The 17,161-nt window shown below is 36.2% G+C and overlaps 1 protein-coding gene across 6 annotated transcripts in view; it reads right to left on the bottom strand.

Annotated features, from left to right (window-relative positions):
* AXDND1 (axonemal dynein light chain domain containing 1) overlaps positions 1-17,161 on the bottom strand; it is a 121,396-nt gene that overhangs the window by 60,065 nt on the left and 44,170 nt on the right. For 5 of the 6 annotated variants that reach the window (XR_004229298.1, XM_031936962.1, XM_023503919.2 and 2 more), the window contains exons 13-16: positions 16,009-16,110; positions 13,195-13,358; positions 8,452-8,527; positions 1,206-1,440 (exon numbers count right to left, since the gene is read on the bottom strand). Coding sequence is in view for 5 of the 6 variants with exons in the window: in XM_031936962.1 (XP_031792822.1) it covers positions 1,206-1,440; positions 8,452-8,527; positions 13,195-13,358; positions 16,009-16,110 (577 nt within the window). In the remaining variant the exon portion in view is untranslated. The remainder of the gene's footprint in view (positions 1-1,205; positions 1,441-8,451; positions 8,528-13,194; positions 13,359-16,008; positions 16,111-17,161) is intronic. The other variant, XM_031936963.1, reaches the window with a different exon arrangement.

The raw sequence follows: 17,161 nt of genomic DNA, 5'->3' as shown, positions 1-17,161 counted from the left end.
TCTTCCTACCCCACGTGCTGAGTTTGACAGGGAAAGCAGTAAGCCCAAAGCTCTCACTCTAGCCAGGTTCCTGCTCCATTGCAATAACCTACGGAAGCATTTCTGTTTTCTCTGCTTTCATAATACTGTGATAAACCAGCTGCTGGCTTCTGCCCACCACTCTACCCTGAGCCACACTCAAGAGCTCCCCATTTCAGCCATCGGCCAGTTTAAACAACAACAACAACAACAACAACTTGGCTTAGTTTTAGCCTTTCTTCCAGTGCAGGAAGAAAACACTGATTGTGTTGAGATGCTGTTTCCCAGGATCCATATTTGGGTCTGCCAGTAAGCAAAGTCTAAAAGCTCACAGTTACGAAACCTCTGTTTTGCTCAGATTCTTCATGTGTTAAATGAGGATAATAATAGCATCTATTTCCCAGGGTCCTTGTGAGGATTAAATTAGCAGTAAATGAAAAGTGCTTAGTTAGCACATTGCCTGGCACATGGTAAATACTATATAAATATTAGCTTTTTTTTTTCTATTTGATTTCATCTTTAAGCTCTGACAAGGTGGAAAGAACTACTTATCTATAATATTTGTGTAAGTAAATGTGGTATATGGCAAAGGAGGTTCTTTTAAATAAAATTAATTTTTAAAATATCAGTTCCTGTATAGGAACTATATACTAGTATGTTCTTCTTATCCAACTTCATTGGAAACCTCATTCCATATAAGTGAATTTTCCAAAGCACTGAGCCTTTTTTATATTTTAATCATTTTGACTGGAAATCTAAACTACACTCTATACTTAGTTGACTTTCAAAAATAAAATGAATATAATTCGATCACTTCTGAACAACTCAGACACATCATTATACACATTAGTGATTGTTCTGTTATTTATATAAATATATCCTCAGGGCTTTATAAAGTCTGTTAGATGGCTGTTAGTATGTACACAAAGCCACATTTTTTGAGTTCTTATGTCTGACTTTCTTTAGAAGGACTTCTTTCCTGCCCCTTCCATACCCCTAACATTACTGTATGCTTTTAAACTGCTGTGGATTAAGAGACCAAATTTATTTAAAAGCCTATTTTAGTTCAATATTGAGTTTCTATGCAAACCTGATGTTTAAAAACAACAAAAAATGTTCTTTCATGGCCTCCCTATGTTAGGATGCATCATGCTAAACAATGACATAATTTTCATTGTATAATTTACCATTTTCTCCTCCATTCACTCTTAATTCATATTCTCTGCAGAGTCTTGAGCTACTGTCATTAATCTCTTCTAAGAGACCTTGTGAGGGAAGGTTTCCATCTATACTTTTGTGACGATTCACTATTGCTTTTGCAAACTCTGTCCAGGATCCTTGTAAACGCTGAGCAATCCTGAGGCTCTCGATCTTTTCAACTAGTCTATCTCCACCATAGAAGTCAGAAATTTCTATCAATATCTAAGATAGGAAAGAAAAGAATACAAAATCATTCCTTAAACATCCCATTAATGGGAGATTTCCTGGATCCCTAATTAGCAAGTACAATATTCCTGACAGGTGCTATAGAAAGTCATGAAATGATACTGAACACATTATAAACACCCGATTTCTAAGTTATTTTAGATTCTCCATACCTATATGGCAATTGTATAGGTTTGCTCTAAACCTATTCCTTTATCCTCAAGCCTTCAGTTTTACCCCCATTCATCTCTGAGCAATTTAAATTGACTAATTTTTTTTGAGAAAATGGAAGCTAACAAAACTTCCTTTCTTTCCCTTCCTCCACACTTTAAAATTGTCTTCAAGGATAAAGTAGTTCTCCCTCTGGTCAAAGTTTTTTTTCCTAATTTTTAAATATTATTTTATTTTTACAAATACATGCAAAGATAGTTTTCAACATTCACCTTTGCAAAACTTTGTGTTCCAAATTTTTCTCTCTCCTCCCTCCTCCCCACTTCCCCAAGACAGCAAGCACTCTGATGTAGTTTAAACATATTTTTTCTAAACATATTTCCATATTTATCATGTTGCTCAAGAAAAATCAGATCAAAAGGGGAAAAACATGAGAAAAAGGGGAAAACCAAAACAGATGAAAATATGCTTTGATCTACATTTGGTCTCCATAGTTCCCTCTCTGAATGAGGATGGCACTTTCCATCCCAAGTATACTAGAATTTCCTTGAATCCCCTCATTGTTGAAAAGAACCAAATTTATCACAGTTGATTGCATAATTTTGTTGTTATTATGTACAATGTTTTCTTGGTTCTGCTCACTTCACTTAGTACCAGTTCATTTAAGTCTCTCCAGGCTTTCCTGTACTCAGACTGATCTTCATTTCTTATAGAACAATCATATTCCATTACATCCACATACCATAACTTATCAACTATTCCCCAGCTGATGAGCATTCATTCTGTTTCTAGTTTTTTGCTGCTAGAAACATTTCTGCACACAAGTATCCTATACCTCTTTTACAATCTTTTTGGGATACAGATCCTCTGGTCAAAGTGAACCCTTGTTTCCATCTTCTTACACCTCTTCCAGGATCTTGCTCCATGAGATAACCAGGTCATAGAATCATTGATTGGTAGATGGAAGGGATCTTAAATGTCAATCCACTCAATTACAGATGAGAAAATTGATATGCAATGAAATGAATTAACCCAGGATTACAGGTTAGCAAGGATCTGAGGATTCAACCTATGTCTTCTTGACCCCATATCCATCTCTCTATTCATTAATCCATGCTGCTTTTCCCTGTTAGTCAACCAGTCCTTGTCTTTCCTTCATTATAAGATCACAGAGTCACAGGAGCTCAAGTGGAAGAGACTTCAGAAATCCCCTAGTTCATCCAATACTTGAATAAGAATACTTTTCACAGATTCTGCAAGTGGTCATCCAGCCTTTTCCTAAAGATCTCTAATGAAGATGGACCTCAAGGCATCCCATTCCATTTTTGGACAGATTTAATTACTAGGAAGGTTTTTTTTATCTTTCATCAAGTCTTAATGTGACTCTTTACAATTTCCATTGGTGGCTCCTAGATGGGCTTTGTAGGTCTATGTGGACAGAATCCAGTCTCTCTTCCACATAACAATTCTTCAAATATCTAAAGATAGGACAACTCTTCATATATCTAAAAATAGGTATTACATCTCAGTCCTCCCCAACATCTCTTCTCCAGACTAAATTATCTAGAGTTCTTTCATTCAAACCATCTGCCTTTGGAATGTTCTCTAATCTTTTCCTCAACCAACTGACCTTATCTGTGATTCTAGCTCATCCATGTTTTCTCAAAAATGTGATGAACAAAAATGAACTCAGTTTGGCCTGGCTAAGGCAAAATATAATGGAACTATTATAACTTTTGTTTCAAATATTATTAGCACAATATGGCATGAGATTTTCTGACTGCCAGGAAATATTGATGACTCATAATGGGTTTGCAATCTATCCAACTCCCACATCTTTTCTCCCCTAGAACTGTGGTCTAGATACAGCTCTCCCATTTTCACTGATGACAAGTGGGCCACCTATGTTCTACATAATTTGTTATATAATGTGCTTCAAAATTTTATGTCAACTGCAAATTTGACAAATTTCATCAAATGACTGAAAAAAAGCTCAACAGCCAAGAATGGTTCTTCCCCCTTCCTCCCGTTAGATAACTATCATTCAAATTATTATAATAGACCCATTAAAGATGATTCCTCAGTCCAGCCATTCAAATAGGTTCACATTCACTTGGCTGTTCATCTTGAGCCTTTATCTCTTCATCTTATTCACAAGCTTAGCATTATAGGAGTCTTTCTGAAACACTTTGTTGAACTTAAGTATCTTAAATCTACAATATTCTCCAGAGCTTCCAATTCAGTTAGTTACTTTATCAAAAAAAAAAAAAAAGGAAATGAAATCAATATTGTTTTATTCATAATGCCATTTTACTAGCTTTTAATAGTCATTGCTTCCTATTTTGACTGTTCACTACTATTCCTTTAATAATGTTCTTTATCATTTTTACCAGGAACCAAAGTCAAACTCATTGGCCTAAAATGTCTTGGCTCTGTCTTCTTCCTTTTTTTTTTTTTTTTTTTTTTGAAAATTGGGATATTTATTCTTTCCAGGTCCTATATTACTTCTTTTTCTCTAAGATCTTTCAAAGATCACTGAAAATGTCTCTAAAATCACACTCATCAATGTCAGACAATAGACATTTATTAAATGCTTACTGTGTGCCTAGACACTGTGCTTATTTCAGTATCCTTAGATATGCTTGATCTGGACCTGTTGACTTAAATGCAATATAAAGGCAGCTAGATGCTATGTCACCATTTCCTCATTTAACCTAGATTCCCACTTTTGTTCATGGTCAAAGAGAAAAATCATTCTATTTGGAAAAGGAAATAGGAACAAAATATGAGTTGAACATTTAAGTCCTCTCATCATTATATGTTATCAAAACCCCATCCTATATCAACAGTAGTTTGGCAACACCATAGTTTAAAATTTTTAAAAATTATCCTTAGCATTTAACATCAGTTTCAACTTCTTTTGGAGTTTAGTGTTCTTGATGCAATTCTTAAAAACATTTATATTCATATTTAGTCATTTGCCCTTCTCATATATGCTCATATACTTTTAAATCTGACTCAGACACGAGTTCCCTACACATCTGCTTTCTTATTGGACACATTTATCTCTCTCATTAGAATTATAATTCTCTGTGTCATTATAATTTCATTCTTCAGAGCTTCACATCCTTCCTAGGATGACTCTGTAGACCTTGTTGGTTGGTGATGACCCCTTGGTGGACCAGTTCCATATACACTAATCAACTCACTATTTCACTGATGGGCTTTCCCATGACAAGCCCCCATCTCAAGGTGGGATCCTTCTCACCGTCCACTGCCTTGACTCACACTCACATGATGGTGAACAAAGCTGGAGAGAATCATAAAACCTTGGATAAACCTCAACTGGACCCTTACTGAAACAAGGCAATCCTGCTATGCTTCTCTAACTCGCTCATGATCCCACTGACCACAGCCACTATTCTACACTTTTTCATCGCCTTTCAAACTTCTGGTAGCTCTCTCTCCTTCCTTCAACTTAAATGAGAATCTTGCCTTCTATTTTACTGAAAGGAAAGCTCACTCTTCTCTCTCTTATATCACAATCTGTCATTTATTTTCAATCTCTCCTTGTCTTCCGTCTGCTTTCCTATGTCTTCCCCATCCTCAAGCAACACTTACTTGACCCATCTATCCCCACTATCATTCCAGATCTCTCTTGCCTTTTGTGGCTAAACTCCTTGAGAAGTCCATCTATACTGCATGTACCCCCTGCTAAAAGGAAAATTCTTCGTTCAGTCTTTCATCCAGATTAGCAAGGAAAAACTCAGGAACAAAATAACTAAAAGTTTGTGGAAAATGAGTCAAGGCAGCTTTTATTGACAACTTTTCTAATGACATAAAGACTATTCCATGTCAACTACTGCATCTCAGTTTCTCCCCAATTGCTGGTAAGTGAAACCTAATAGATAGGACATGCCCTTCAATTGATGTGTAGCAGGTAATAAAAAAATATAAAAAGGTGGCAGATTAAGGGACACCTTTCCCAAAACTGATTGAGAAGCAGGACTGGAAACACTGAGTTAGTATAACTTTTCATTTTTTAACATTTTTATTTAAAATCTTGAGTTTCAAATTCTATCCCTCCCTTCTTCCCCTTCCCCTGACATACAAATTTCAATAATCCTTGTATCTCTTTTAACTTTTTACAATCTGACTTCCTACCTCATCATGAAACTCAAACTATTCTCTTCAAAATTAGTAAAGATTTTTTTCATTTCCAAATCTAATAGCCTTTTCTCCCTTATCATTTTCTTGATCTTCCTATAGCTTTTCATTCTCTTTTCCCCCTGATACTCTCTTATCTTTAGATTTTCAATATACTACTTTCTACCAGACCACTCCTCCTTGGGTAAGATGAATCTTTATTTAGGTCACATCCGCTCAATGTGCAAGTCTGATCATGTCCTTCCCCTACTCAATAAATTCCAATGGCTACCTTCCACCTTGAGGATCAAATATAAATCACTGGGATAGAGTGAATTGATTTGTGCAAATTTGTGCAAAGATGTCTTGCATGTTATATTGCCTCCTTCATTAGACTATTGGCTCTCTGAACGATGGCATGTTTGTCTGGGTTCTGGACAATGGATGGTGCTCTCGAGCTTTCTCATCACTGATGTAGTAAAACAAGGCTTTGTGCTTGCTCCCATGCTTCCTATTAGCATGATGTTTTCAGCCATGTTGAAAAACACCTTCAATGAGAACAAACATGGCATCAAATCAGCTACCTCACCGATGGTAAATTCTTCAACTTGAAAAGGCAACAAGCCAAAGTTAAAGTGGAGGAAGCCTTGATGCATGGTTTTTTTGTTTGCAGATGATGGTGCATTCAATGGAGCTTCATTGTAACAATGTATGGATGGATTCTCTGCTGCTTGTGCTAATTTTATTCTAAAACCAGCAAAAAAAAATACACAGATGCTCCATCAGCAAGCACCTACCATCCATGTGTAGAACCATTATTACAGCAAATGAAGTTGTTTGTTTTCTAGGGATATACACACTGATAATGAGATTGACACACGCATTGCCACAGCTAGCTCAGTATTTGGGAGATTCTGAATTGTGGAAGAGGAGAGGTATTAGACTGACCACCAAACCCAAGGTCTACAGAACTGTTCTGATCTCATTGTCATATGTCTGTGAAACCTGGACAGTATACCAACCCAGGAAACTGAATCACTTCCATTTGGACCGTCTTCGGAAGTTTCTGAAGATCATCTGGCAGGATGAGATACCAGACGCCTTTCTAGAGCTAAACTGCCCAGCATTCCAACTCTGCTGCAGAGAGCACAACTCCGCCGGGCTGGCCACATTGTTCAAATGCCAAACATACATTTGCCAAATAAACCTGTTTTATGGAGAACTCACATGGGGCAAGCGCTGACAAAGTGGTCAGAAACAGCAATACAAGCACACTCAAGGTCTCTCTTAAGAACTTTAGAATGGATTGGGTGACATGGGAGACAATGGTCCAGGACCACCCAGCACGGGGTACCCTCCTCCTGAGCATTATGAGCAAATTAGAATTGAATTAAGGCCAGAAGAAATGTGAGATGGGCAAAATTAGAGAATCGACCCCAAATGTTCATTTGGACTATTGGTGTCTGACCAGTGGCAGAGCGTTCCGAGCTTGTATTGGGAGTTGAAATCTGGAATTCAGTCACACCAGCTTAAATCCTGCAGCAGCTTGAACTCAGTGAGTGGCAGCTCAGGCCAAAGCAAAGGAATTCAAAAAAATGGAAACTAAGCTTCAGGGCTTCTGTTGGCTTGCTGGATGCAGATTATAGAGCTAAATGAAAAAAGAGCTAAATTAGATCCTGTAGCTATGGACTAAAAGAGCTCAGATGACTAAAAGGTCCCTTTAGGAAAAAGAATGATAAGATGGCCCAAATAGTGGGAGAACAGTAGAATGAAGAAGCTAAATGATGCAGTGGAGCGAGCACCAGGCCTGTTTTTAGAAAGTTCTGAGTTCAAATCCTGATTCAGGTACTTCCCAGTTGTGTGACCCTAGTCAACTCACTTAACCCTGTTTGCCTGACCTATAAAACGAGCTGGAGATGGAAACGGCAAACCACTCAGTATCTCTGCCAAGAAGAGACGAGCATCTGTGAAAATGGCTGAACTCCAAACAATAACAAGAATACCAGGAAGCCCCAGCTCAGTGGAGGCACCAATAATAGAAAAACCAGGAAAGGGGACCCAAGTGGCAGCCCAACAGAGGTCCCAGACAGTCTGAAGGTCGGTCGGTGTAGAAAGCAGCAAGTGGAGATATGAGAGACCGAGAGGAGTTCCTGCAGAGAGGCATCCAGGAGCAGGAATTACAGGGATTGCACGTGTCCCCTCTTCCATTAATAGTACATGAACCCATGCACAGAACTAGTGGCAGATTGTCTGACTCCAAATTCAGAATTCTTTCCGCTGTTCTTCAGCAAAATTTCAAGAAAATTCTTTCTGCAACCAGGGAAAGGAACTTTCAGATAAAACCAATGAGCCTTTATATAAAATGGCCTATGGCTTATGAGAAGGGCAAGGCTTGAGATGCATTAAATTTTACCTATTTGCCAGAAGTAAGTATGCAAGTGTGACTAGCTTTCAGCACCTGAAAAAATACTTGTTTGCACTGTGTCTCCCCCATTAAAGTGTGAGATCCTTAGGAAAGGGATGGTCTTTTGCATCTCCAGAACTTAGCATAGTGCCTGCTTTAATAAATTCTTATTCACTGGTGGTGACTAAGAGATCATGGTTCTTCCTAGCCCTGAGAGGAGATCCATGGACAGCATCTAATCCTAGTTGCCTGCATTTTAAAGAACAAACTATCTACAACAATCTTACCTGGTTACATTTCCTGAAATCGGCACATATTGTCTTCAAGACAGAGTCCTTGATAGGAGCTAATTCACCATCTACCCTGGAAAAATGGAAGAAGGGAAAAAAAAGTTAGAAACAGAAAGGTAGAAAAGAAAATATATTATGTCTATAATAGATGGAATTATATTTTTATAATCACATATTTCTGCTTAATAATTTTCAGATATTTTTCCTAAGTTCCTCAACTTTGAGATTGAGATATATATTATGTAGACCCTTATAGTTCTGGAACCAAAATGATTTAAACTCAGACATCTCTCACTAAAGGAGAGAAGATACCAAGCCTAAACAGGAATTCAAGTCACACTAATATGGAAATATGTTTAATATGATCAAACATATATAACCTATAACAGATTGCCATCTTGAAGAGGGGAGAGAGGAAGAAGGATGGGAGAAAAAATGGAAATCAAAATATTATAAAAGTAAATATTGAAAAATAATAAAATTTGAAACAAATAAACAAGTCCTAGACCCATGAGAGACGATGTACTAAATAGCTACCATTTGTATCCCTGATTTTCCAAATTAGAATAATATTAGAATAATTCTAGTTGATTAAAGCTGCAAAAGTAATGAACACTGCCAACCCTGGAGTCAGGAGGACCTGAGTTCAAGGCTGGCCTCAGATACTTATTAGCTGTGTGAATCTGAGAAAGTCACTTAACTCCAAATGCCTTCAAAAAATAGTGAAAAAAGAGAAGTGTTTTTTTAATTTCCTCTCTGAAAATCTACTAGCTAATCCATCTAGGGAAAGAATCTTCAATTTCTTTTTTTTTTCTACTGAAGAAACTGTTTCTAATTTCCCCAAAAGCCCTTGTGATTATACTTTATGGAAATGTAAAGGCAAGGGTTAGATACTGTTGACAGCAAAGTGCCTAAGAATGAGAGAGAGTGGTGCTAGTAATAAACCAACTTAGTGAAGGTTTATTATTATTATCAGCTTGCTCCAACTTGGAAAAACCATGTTAGAAATCTATTGAAACAATATTTCTATCTATTCACAAAACCCTTACTGGATAAGGAATCCTTCCTTCTTCTAGAAACTTTTGCCTTTTTAAGTACTACTTAACTAAAAATCCACTAAAAAACTATCTATCCCAAAGAAGAGCTCTGTACCCCAACTCCAATTCTTGCAAAGATATATTTGGGGGAGGGTGTGTCTAGGGATGTGTAACATTGCATACAGTTTCATATTATTTTTCAATGAACTGATAACATTTGCTGATTTTAACACGCATCTTTCTCTCTTGAGTTCCTACAAGAATTTTATCTTTAACAAAAAAAAATTGTCATGTGGCTCTCTGAAAGGGGAGAAGGAAAGGAAGCAGGAAGAAATTTAGGTGGTAAAATATATAAAATAAAATAAAAAGTCAACAAAAATATTTTTAATATAGCAAATACTCTCTACTCTTATGAAACCTTCATTGATCTCCATAGCTAAAAGTGATTTCTTCATCTTTGAAAACTCAGAACACTTTTGCTCAAACTTCTCTTATATACTTAAGCATTTTACCTCATACTATAGTTACTTGTGTACATATCACACCTCCCTTTATCTTTATCTTCTAGGGGCTCAATAAAAGTTTGGCAAATTGGCTTGAATATAGATATTTTCAACTGAAAAAACAAATTGAGCATTATGCTCAGCTGCCTCTTATAATTAAAAAAGAACCCTGAAGATTTGGGGGCAGTTCAATTTAGAAATTCCTACTATAACATTCCTGACAGAATGTGGGCTGTTCCATTATTAAACAGATGGAATTGTTAGAAAATAAATTCTTGAATCAAATGCAATTTCCAGCCATTGGTATTGGTTTGTCTAATACAAGGACACCATCATTTTACTTCTTCCACACTTCCGAGTATCTGAAGGAAGCTATTATGTTTGTTTTTTTCCATAGTCTTTTTCATTTCTAAGCTAAACCTCCCAGATCCCTCACTGTTTATATGTCATAGTTTCAGACCCTTTTTGGTCATTCTCCAGTGGCACCTTCTAATTGTTAACTCTTCACAGAGTTATGATTTTATTGGTGTGGGTAATCCCTCTATCACCCACATTTCAATTTTTCTACAGTTTCATAGATGATCTCCATTGTTTAAATCTGTACCAAACTGGCAAATCAATGAAAAGACATTTATTAGGCACTTATTATGTGCCAGGTAATCTGGCACATAATAAGTGCCTAATAAATGTCTAAGTATGCTTGACTAAATGCTAAGTATGATGATACAAATAAAAAAACAGGTTAGTTCTTGCTCTCAAGGCATTCATATTTTATTAAGAAGCCAACACACTTTAAAGTTTTCTATCTCTTAAGCCAGATGGAAAAAGGCTTAATTATCTAGATGCAGTTTTTGAGACAAAATACAAAAAAGAAAAACATTAAAAACTATAGGAGTAAATAGAATTTTCTTTAAAATGACAAAATAGTATTTATCTAAAACTAAGAATATCTGTAATGGGGATAGACTAAAAACCTTCCCAATAACAACTGGAGTAAAGCGAGGATGTGCATCATCAACACATTTTGTAGTGGTTGTTCAATCATTCCAGTCTCTGTGACTCTGTGATCCTATTTGGGATTTTCTTGGAAGAGATAATGGAATGGTTTCCCATTTCCTTCTCCAGCTCATTTTACAGATGAGAAAACTGAGGTAAATGGGGTTAAGTGACTTGGCTAGGGGCACACAACTAGTCTGAAGCTAGAATTGGATTTGGCAGGAGGACTCTTCTTGACTCCAGGACCAGAATTCTCTCAACTGCTCCACTTGGCTATTCCTATCAACACATCTTGGAAGCTTCAGAAATGTTTCCTTCCTTCCTCAACTACTTTTATTGTTGTTGCAGCTACTACTGCTACTATTGCTGCTGCTACTACTACTGCTGCTACTACTGTTACTATTATTTCTGCTATTACTACTACTGCTAATACTGCTACTACTACTATTGCTACTCCTCCTCCTATGACTACTCCTCCTATTATTACTGCTACTATTGCTACTAGTATTACTACTAGTATTCCTACTACTGCTACTATTCCTACTACTACTACTGCTGTTGCTGCTGCTACTACTATTATTACTGCTACTATTGCTACTAGTATTACTACTACTACTACTACTACTGCTACTACTACTACTACTACTACTACTATTACTATTACTGCTACTACTAGTAGTAGTACTATTGCTATTACTGATGCTACTACTACTAGTACTAGTACTATTACTGCTGCTACTACTACTATTACTATTATTGCTGCTACTACTACTACTGCTACTAGTACTATTACTATTACTGCTGCTACTACTACTACTACTATTACTATTACTGCTGCTACTACTACTACTACTATTACTATTACTGCTGCTACTACTACTACTACTACTATTACTGCTGCTACTACTACTACTGCTACTACTGTTACTCCTCCTCCAACTATTCCTACTACTATTACTGTTACTATCGCTACTACTATTACTACTGCTACTACTACTTTCCTCCTCCTCCTCCTTCTCCTACTACTATTCCTACTACTATTACTAATACTATTAAGAACTGGTTCAGTGATTAGAACCAAAGTGTTGTGATTAATTGTATGATTTCAGTCTGAAGGGATGCTTCTAATAGAAGGCCATAATCTGATGGAGTGTCATAGGACTTCATCCTTAGCCCATGACATACAAAGATCAATGATTTAGATCATGGCATGATTACTAGATTTTGGATGACACTATTCTAAAGGAATAATTAGTACCTTATAAGACAGAATCAGGATCCAACGTGATCTTGACAGGTTAGAATAATGTGACAAACTGATTTGAAAAAATCAACAGCACAAATCTTTTTAGGATAAAGGTATTGTTGGACAACATAAGAAAAATAGCTTGGAAAGGTTGGAAGGAGGGTCTGGTGAGTAATTAGTGGATCACTAGAGAAGTGATATGGTGGAGAATGAGAATCTGTTAGATCAGGGAATATATAACACGCAAAATTGAAGACTAGGAAAGTGCAATTAACGTATCTTCAAGTATCTGAATACTTCCTTGGGGAAGGTTTAGAACCCCAAGAGAACACTTGAAACAGTGTGGAAGAACAGGCAGATTTTAGCTCAAAATAATAAATAAGAAAAAACCTTAAGTAGAATCCCCAGTAGAATCAAGTTCTTTGGAAAGTGGTTAAGTTCTTTATCAATGGAGATCTTCCCATGGAACCTGGGCAGCTTTGTGCTGTAGCTATTTTAGAGGACTTTTCCTTTGGCACCAGTTGAACTAGTTTGACCTCTAGGGTCATTACCAATTCTATGACTATAAGATTCTACATTCCACCAATTCATACCATTCTCCCTTTAGATTCTAGTCCCTTACACACACACACACACACACACACACACACACACACACACACACACCCCACATCCTCTCACTTAACATTAGGCTGTTAACTTTACAAGTAGAGTCAAATTCAAATCTGCGACTGTCAGTGTGTAAAATGAGCTAGAGAAGGAAATGGCAAACCACTTCAATGTCTTTGACAAGAAAAGTCCAAATGAGGCCATAAAGCATTGGACATGATTGAAATGACTAAACAATACACAATAAATTGTCAGAGTTGCGTGCAGAATTTGAGCATAAAACAAGCTAAATTCATTATCTGGGAGTCGACACAATAAAACCAGAAATAAGCACTTATTGGACACCCACTTATTTTTCTCAAGGACCGTCTGCAATTTGGTTAAGAGGTTCTCCATAAAATTCACCCTGCCTCTGATGTAATCTTCATTTTGCTCCACCTCATATTTGAGATTTCTAAAAATGCTTCTCCATTGATGTGTAGCTTTCTGCAACTGTGAAAGATCTTTTGCATCCTAGATAAAATGCAAGGAAAGCAACTACTAAGAAATCTTCATAAAATAATGTAAATAATAACATTCAAAAAGTAGCTGAACTCTGATAAACTGTCGTGAATAATCTTTGAACTAGAGAACTATTTAGGAAACACACTTTCCTTTTCTCAGAAGAGAAGTAGAAGGGATAGCTAGATGGTACAGTGGATAGGGCCCTGATCCTGAGTTCTAATCTGGCCTCAGACACTTAACATTTCCTAGCTGTATGACCCTGGGCAAGTCACTTAATAGCAATTGTCTTGGGGGGAAAAAAGGGAGAAGAAGAGAGGTGAGGATAGTCACAGTCTGTGTTAAGTTTTGCTTAAATGTTTTTCTTATTCTTCCCCCCCCCCAAAAAAAAAGAGCTCAATGGAGTGGGTTAATGATTGTGGTGAAAAATTAAAAAACAACAATAAGACAAAAAAAAAAACTTGTATAAGAGAGGTCTTGTTGTGACCACCCAAAATAATGAGTGCAGTTTCAGAGCACCATTCTGTTTTCCACCACTATCTAATTTCTGAAGTTAAAAAAGCAATGATCTTACTTTAACAAAACAACATATAAAATCATTTCTACATATAAAATCGTAGTTCTTGATTTTTTCTGTCTTAAAATCCCTTGACACTCTTAATTCTATATAACATCCCTACCCTGAGTTTTTGTTTATGTTTATAAGATTATGGATACTTACATTAGAAATGAAAACATCTTAGTTTTATTTTGAAAATAGTTTTTATTTAACAGACATTCTGAAAAGGTCCTGGGAACATCCAGGAGTTACCAGACCACACTTGGAGATTACTGATCTGGAATATTAGAGATTGAATTTATTCTTCTGCAACTTAAAGAAATATTTCAATTGACCTTCCATTGAATTCTCTCAGGATTTTACATTTAATAGACCCAAGGCTTTGCTCAAAACCAAAGCACTTAATATTTAACATTGACATTTATCTGGCAATCACAAGAAAGAAGACTATGAAGTTCAGTTAATATACTGAGATTATCTAAAACTAAAACTATCTCTTGATTGTGAGAGGAAAGAAAAATAAAATAAAAACATTTATTCCCTTTTCTTGTTATTTTTCTTTCCAATTATGAGGATGGGGACCACATCATATATTTGTTATGACTAACATGTAGCAAAGGCTCTGGATAATTTAATGAGTTTTTGCTGAGAGTGGGTCCCCCAGGCTCTTTCCTTGATCCCTCATTCGCTATTCTCTATCTCTTAGCAATTTCATTCACTCCCAAAATTTTAACTCATCTCTTTGTAAAATGACATATATATGACACTTACGAATACATAAATACATGTGCATATATACTGTGTGTATATATATGAGCACTGAGTGCATACATATGCATTCATACACATCTGGTATGTTTGTATATGAATATATATCATACATATGTTTTGTAAGCATAAAGGATATTTGTATATCCTATTTCATATCTATACATATTGTTACATTAGATATCCTTTACACATATACATAAATTTCTATATACATGCATGTATTATGCACACATAGACACATGTACTTATACATGTATACCTATATTTGTATATGTATATTCACTCACAAGTCATCAAAATAAAGTGATGGAGATGATATATAGTCATACATATATATGTGTGTGTATATGTGTGAATGTATATATATATATTTATATACGCATATATATCTATATCTATCCTCTATTTCTCTACATGATGTCCCATTCATCTCATACACTACATATAGAAAATAAAAACTCGCCATTTCTGCTTCCAGATTTTTCCCTATCTTCCCAACTTCTCTTATCAAATACAATCATCTTCAAATTGCTCAGTCTCCTCATCACCCACATGCAACCTTGCATCCCCAGCACTTAACATTACATCTGGCACATGTTGTTGTCCAGTTGCTTTTTAATTGTATCCAATTCTCCATGTTCCCATTTGAGGTTTTCTTGGCAGAGTACCTGGAGTGGTTTGCCATTTCCTTCTCCAGCTCATTTTATAGATGAGAAAACTAAGGAAATAGGATAAAGTGCCTTGTCCAGGGGGTAACACAGCTAGTGAATGTCTCAGGTCACATTCGAACTCAGGTCCTTCTACTTTTATCTACTGCCCCACCTACCTGCCTGCCCCATGGCATGGAGTAGCTACTACATACCTGTAACAAGATATGCTTGTTAAATTTGGATTTTACCTCAATTGTAGCTCTGGAATCTAGCCCATTCAACTTCCATTCCTATCAAACAACCACTACAATTTCATCTTTCCTAGATTATTGTAGCAACTGCCTGATTTCGCCCTTCTCCAACCCATCCTTCTCTGTGTAAAACAAAGTAACCTTCCTAATGTACAAGTCTGTTCACAGTGTTTCCTTAGACAAGTCTTTTAGTGGTCTCTGAAAAAAAAATACATACTCCATTCTCAGCATTTAAAAGACATCGTCAATCTGGCTTCAAACACTTTTTTAGGCTTATTTCATGGAATTTCTATTCACACACACATTCTCTATTCTTATTGGGTACAAGTCTTATAATTTCAGATACATGCACCCTTCTGCCACTCCCCCCACCCCAAACACATAAATGCCCACAATCTCAGCTCCCACAAGCCTCTTAAATTGAAGTTTACCTGGGAAGCCAACATAACAATGAAATGTGTGACATACTTATTCCAAGCCTTTTCATTAAGATAAAGTCTTCTGGCCAGTGTGAGATTGTTTTTATTAATGACCTATAAGAAAATAATAAGATTATCAGGATTTGGATTGAATAGAGACAAACTGTACCAAACTAAATGCAAATGTTGGTCTTAAATGAAGCATGAAATAAATAAACTGAAGGGTTTTTTTTAATCACTCACCTAATCAGTTTGAGCCAGAACCAAACCTGACTATTTCTAAGACCACTGAATTACAAAAAAATAAGGAAAATAGAACAATAGAATTGTAGAACTGGAGAGAATTTTGGAGATCCAACTTCCTACCTACTCCAGGAATCCTGTCTTCAACATCCCTGATAGATGTTTATCTAGGTTCTACGTGAAATGGTACTATGATGGGAAGTTCATTTTCTCACAAGACAACCCATTCCATATGAGTTTAATTACATAGTTTGTTTTTCTGTTTATTGAGTCAATATGTGAATTTATGTTTCCTTGTCATTTCTACCATTGGCCCTGGTTCTGTTTTCAACATTTGCCCAGCTCTGCCAGATAACAGCTGTCATATATTTAAAGATGGCAAATATATCTCCCATAAAATATCTCTTCTTCAAGTTTAACTTTCCTAGTTCAATTATTCTTCATATAAAATAGTTTCTTGACTCCTCACTATCCTGATCATCTTTTGGATTCTCTTCATCTTTTCAGCATAAAACTTTTAGTGAAACACCCTTAAAATGTGGAATTAAGCACAACATATCAAGATGAAGAGAACAGGAGGAATACTTTTTCATTTGTTCGGGCTACTACACGTCTATTAATGCAACCTGAGACAGTATTCACCTTTTTAGCTTATGGTTGACTAGCAGCTTTGATTCTACTTAATGAACTTCTATTAAGCCAAGTTTCCTTAATTCAATTTATGAGTAAAATTTTTGAACCCAAATATAAAAGTACATATATCCAACAAAAATTTCATCTTGTTAACTTCATTTCTCTCCCTTCTTTTCCTTTCCTCCCTAAAGTTCTCCAATGCCTCATCATGGCAAGCAGTTGTGATCCTGGATTCTCCCAGGCTCTACTAGTAGAACACAAGGTCAGAAAAGGTTGGCAAACTGGAAAG

The sequence above is a fragment of the Sarcophilus harrisii genome, chromosome 4 (assembly GCF_902635505.1).
Source record: "Sarcophilus harrisii chromosome 4, mSarHar1.11, whole genome shotgun sequence".
In the NCBI taxonomy this organism is placed as follows: Eukaryota; Metazoa; Chordata; class Mammalia; order Dasyuromorphia; family Dasyuridae; genus Sarcophilus; species Sarcophilus harrisii.
This window is presented reverse-complemented; position numbering and strand designations above follow the sequence as displayed.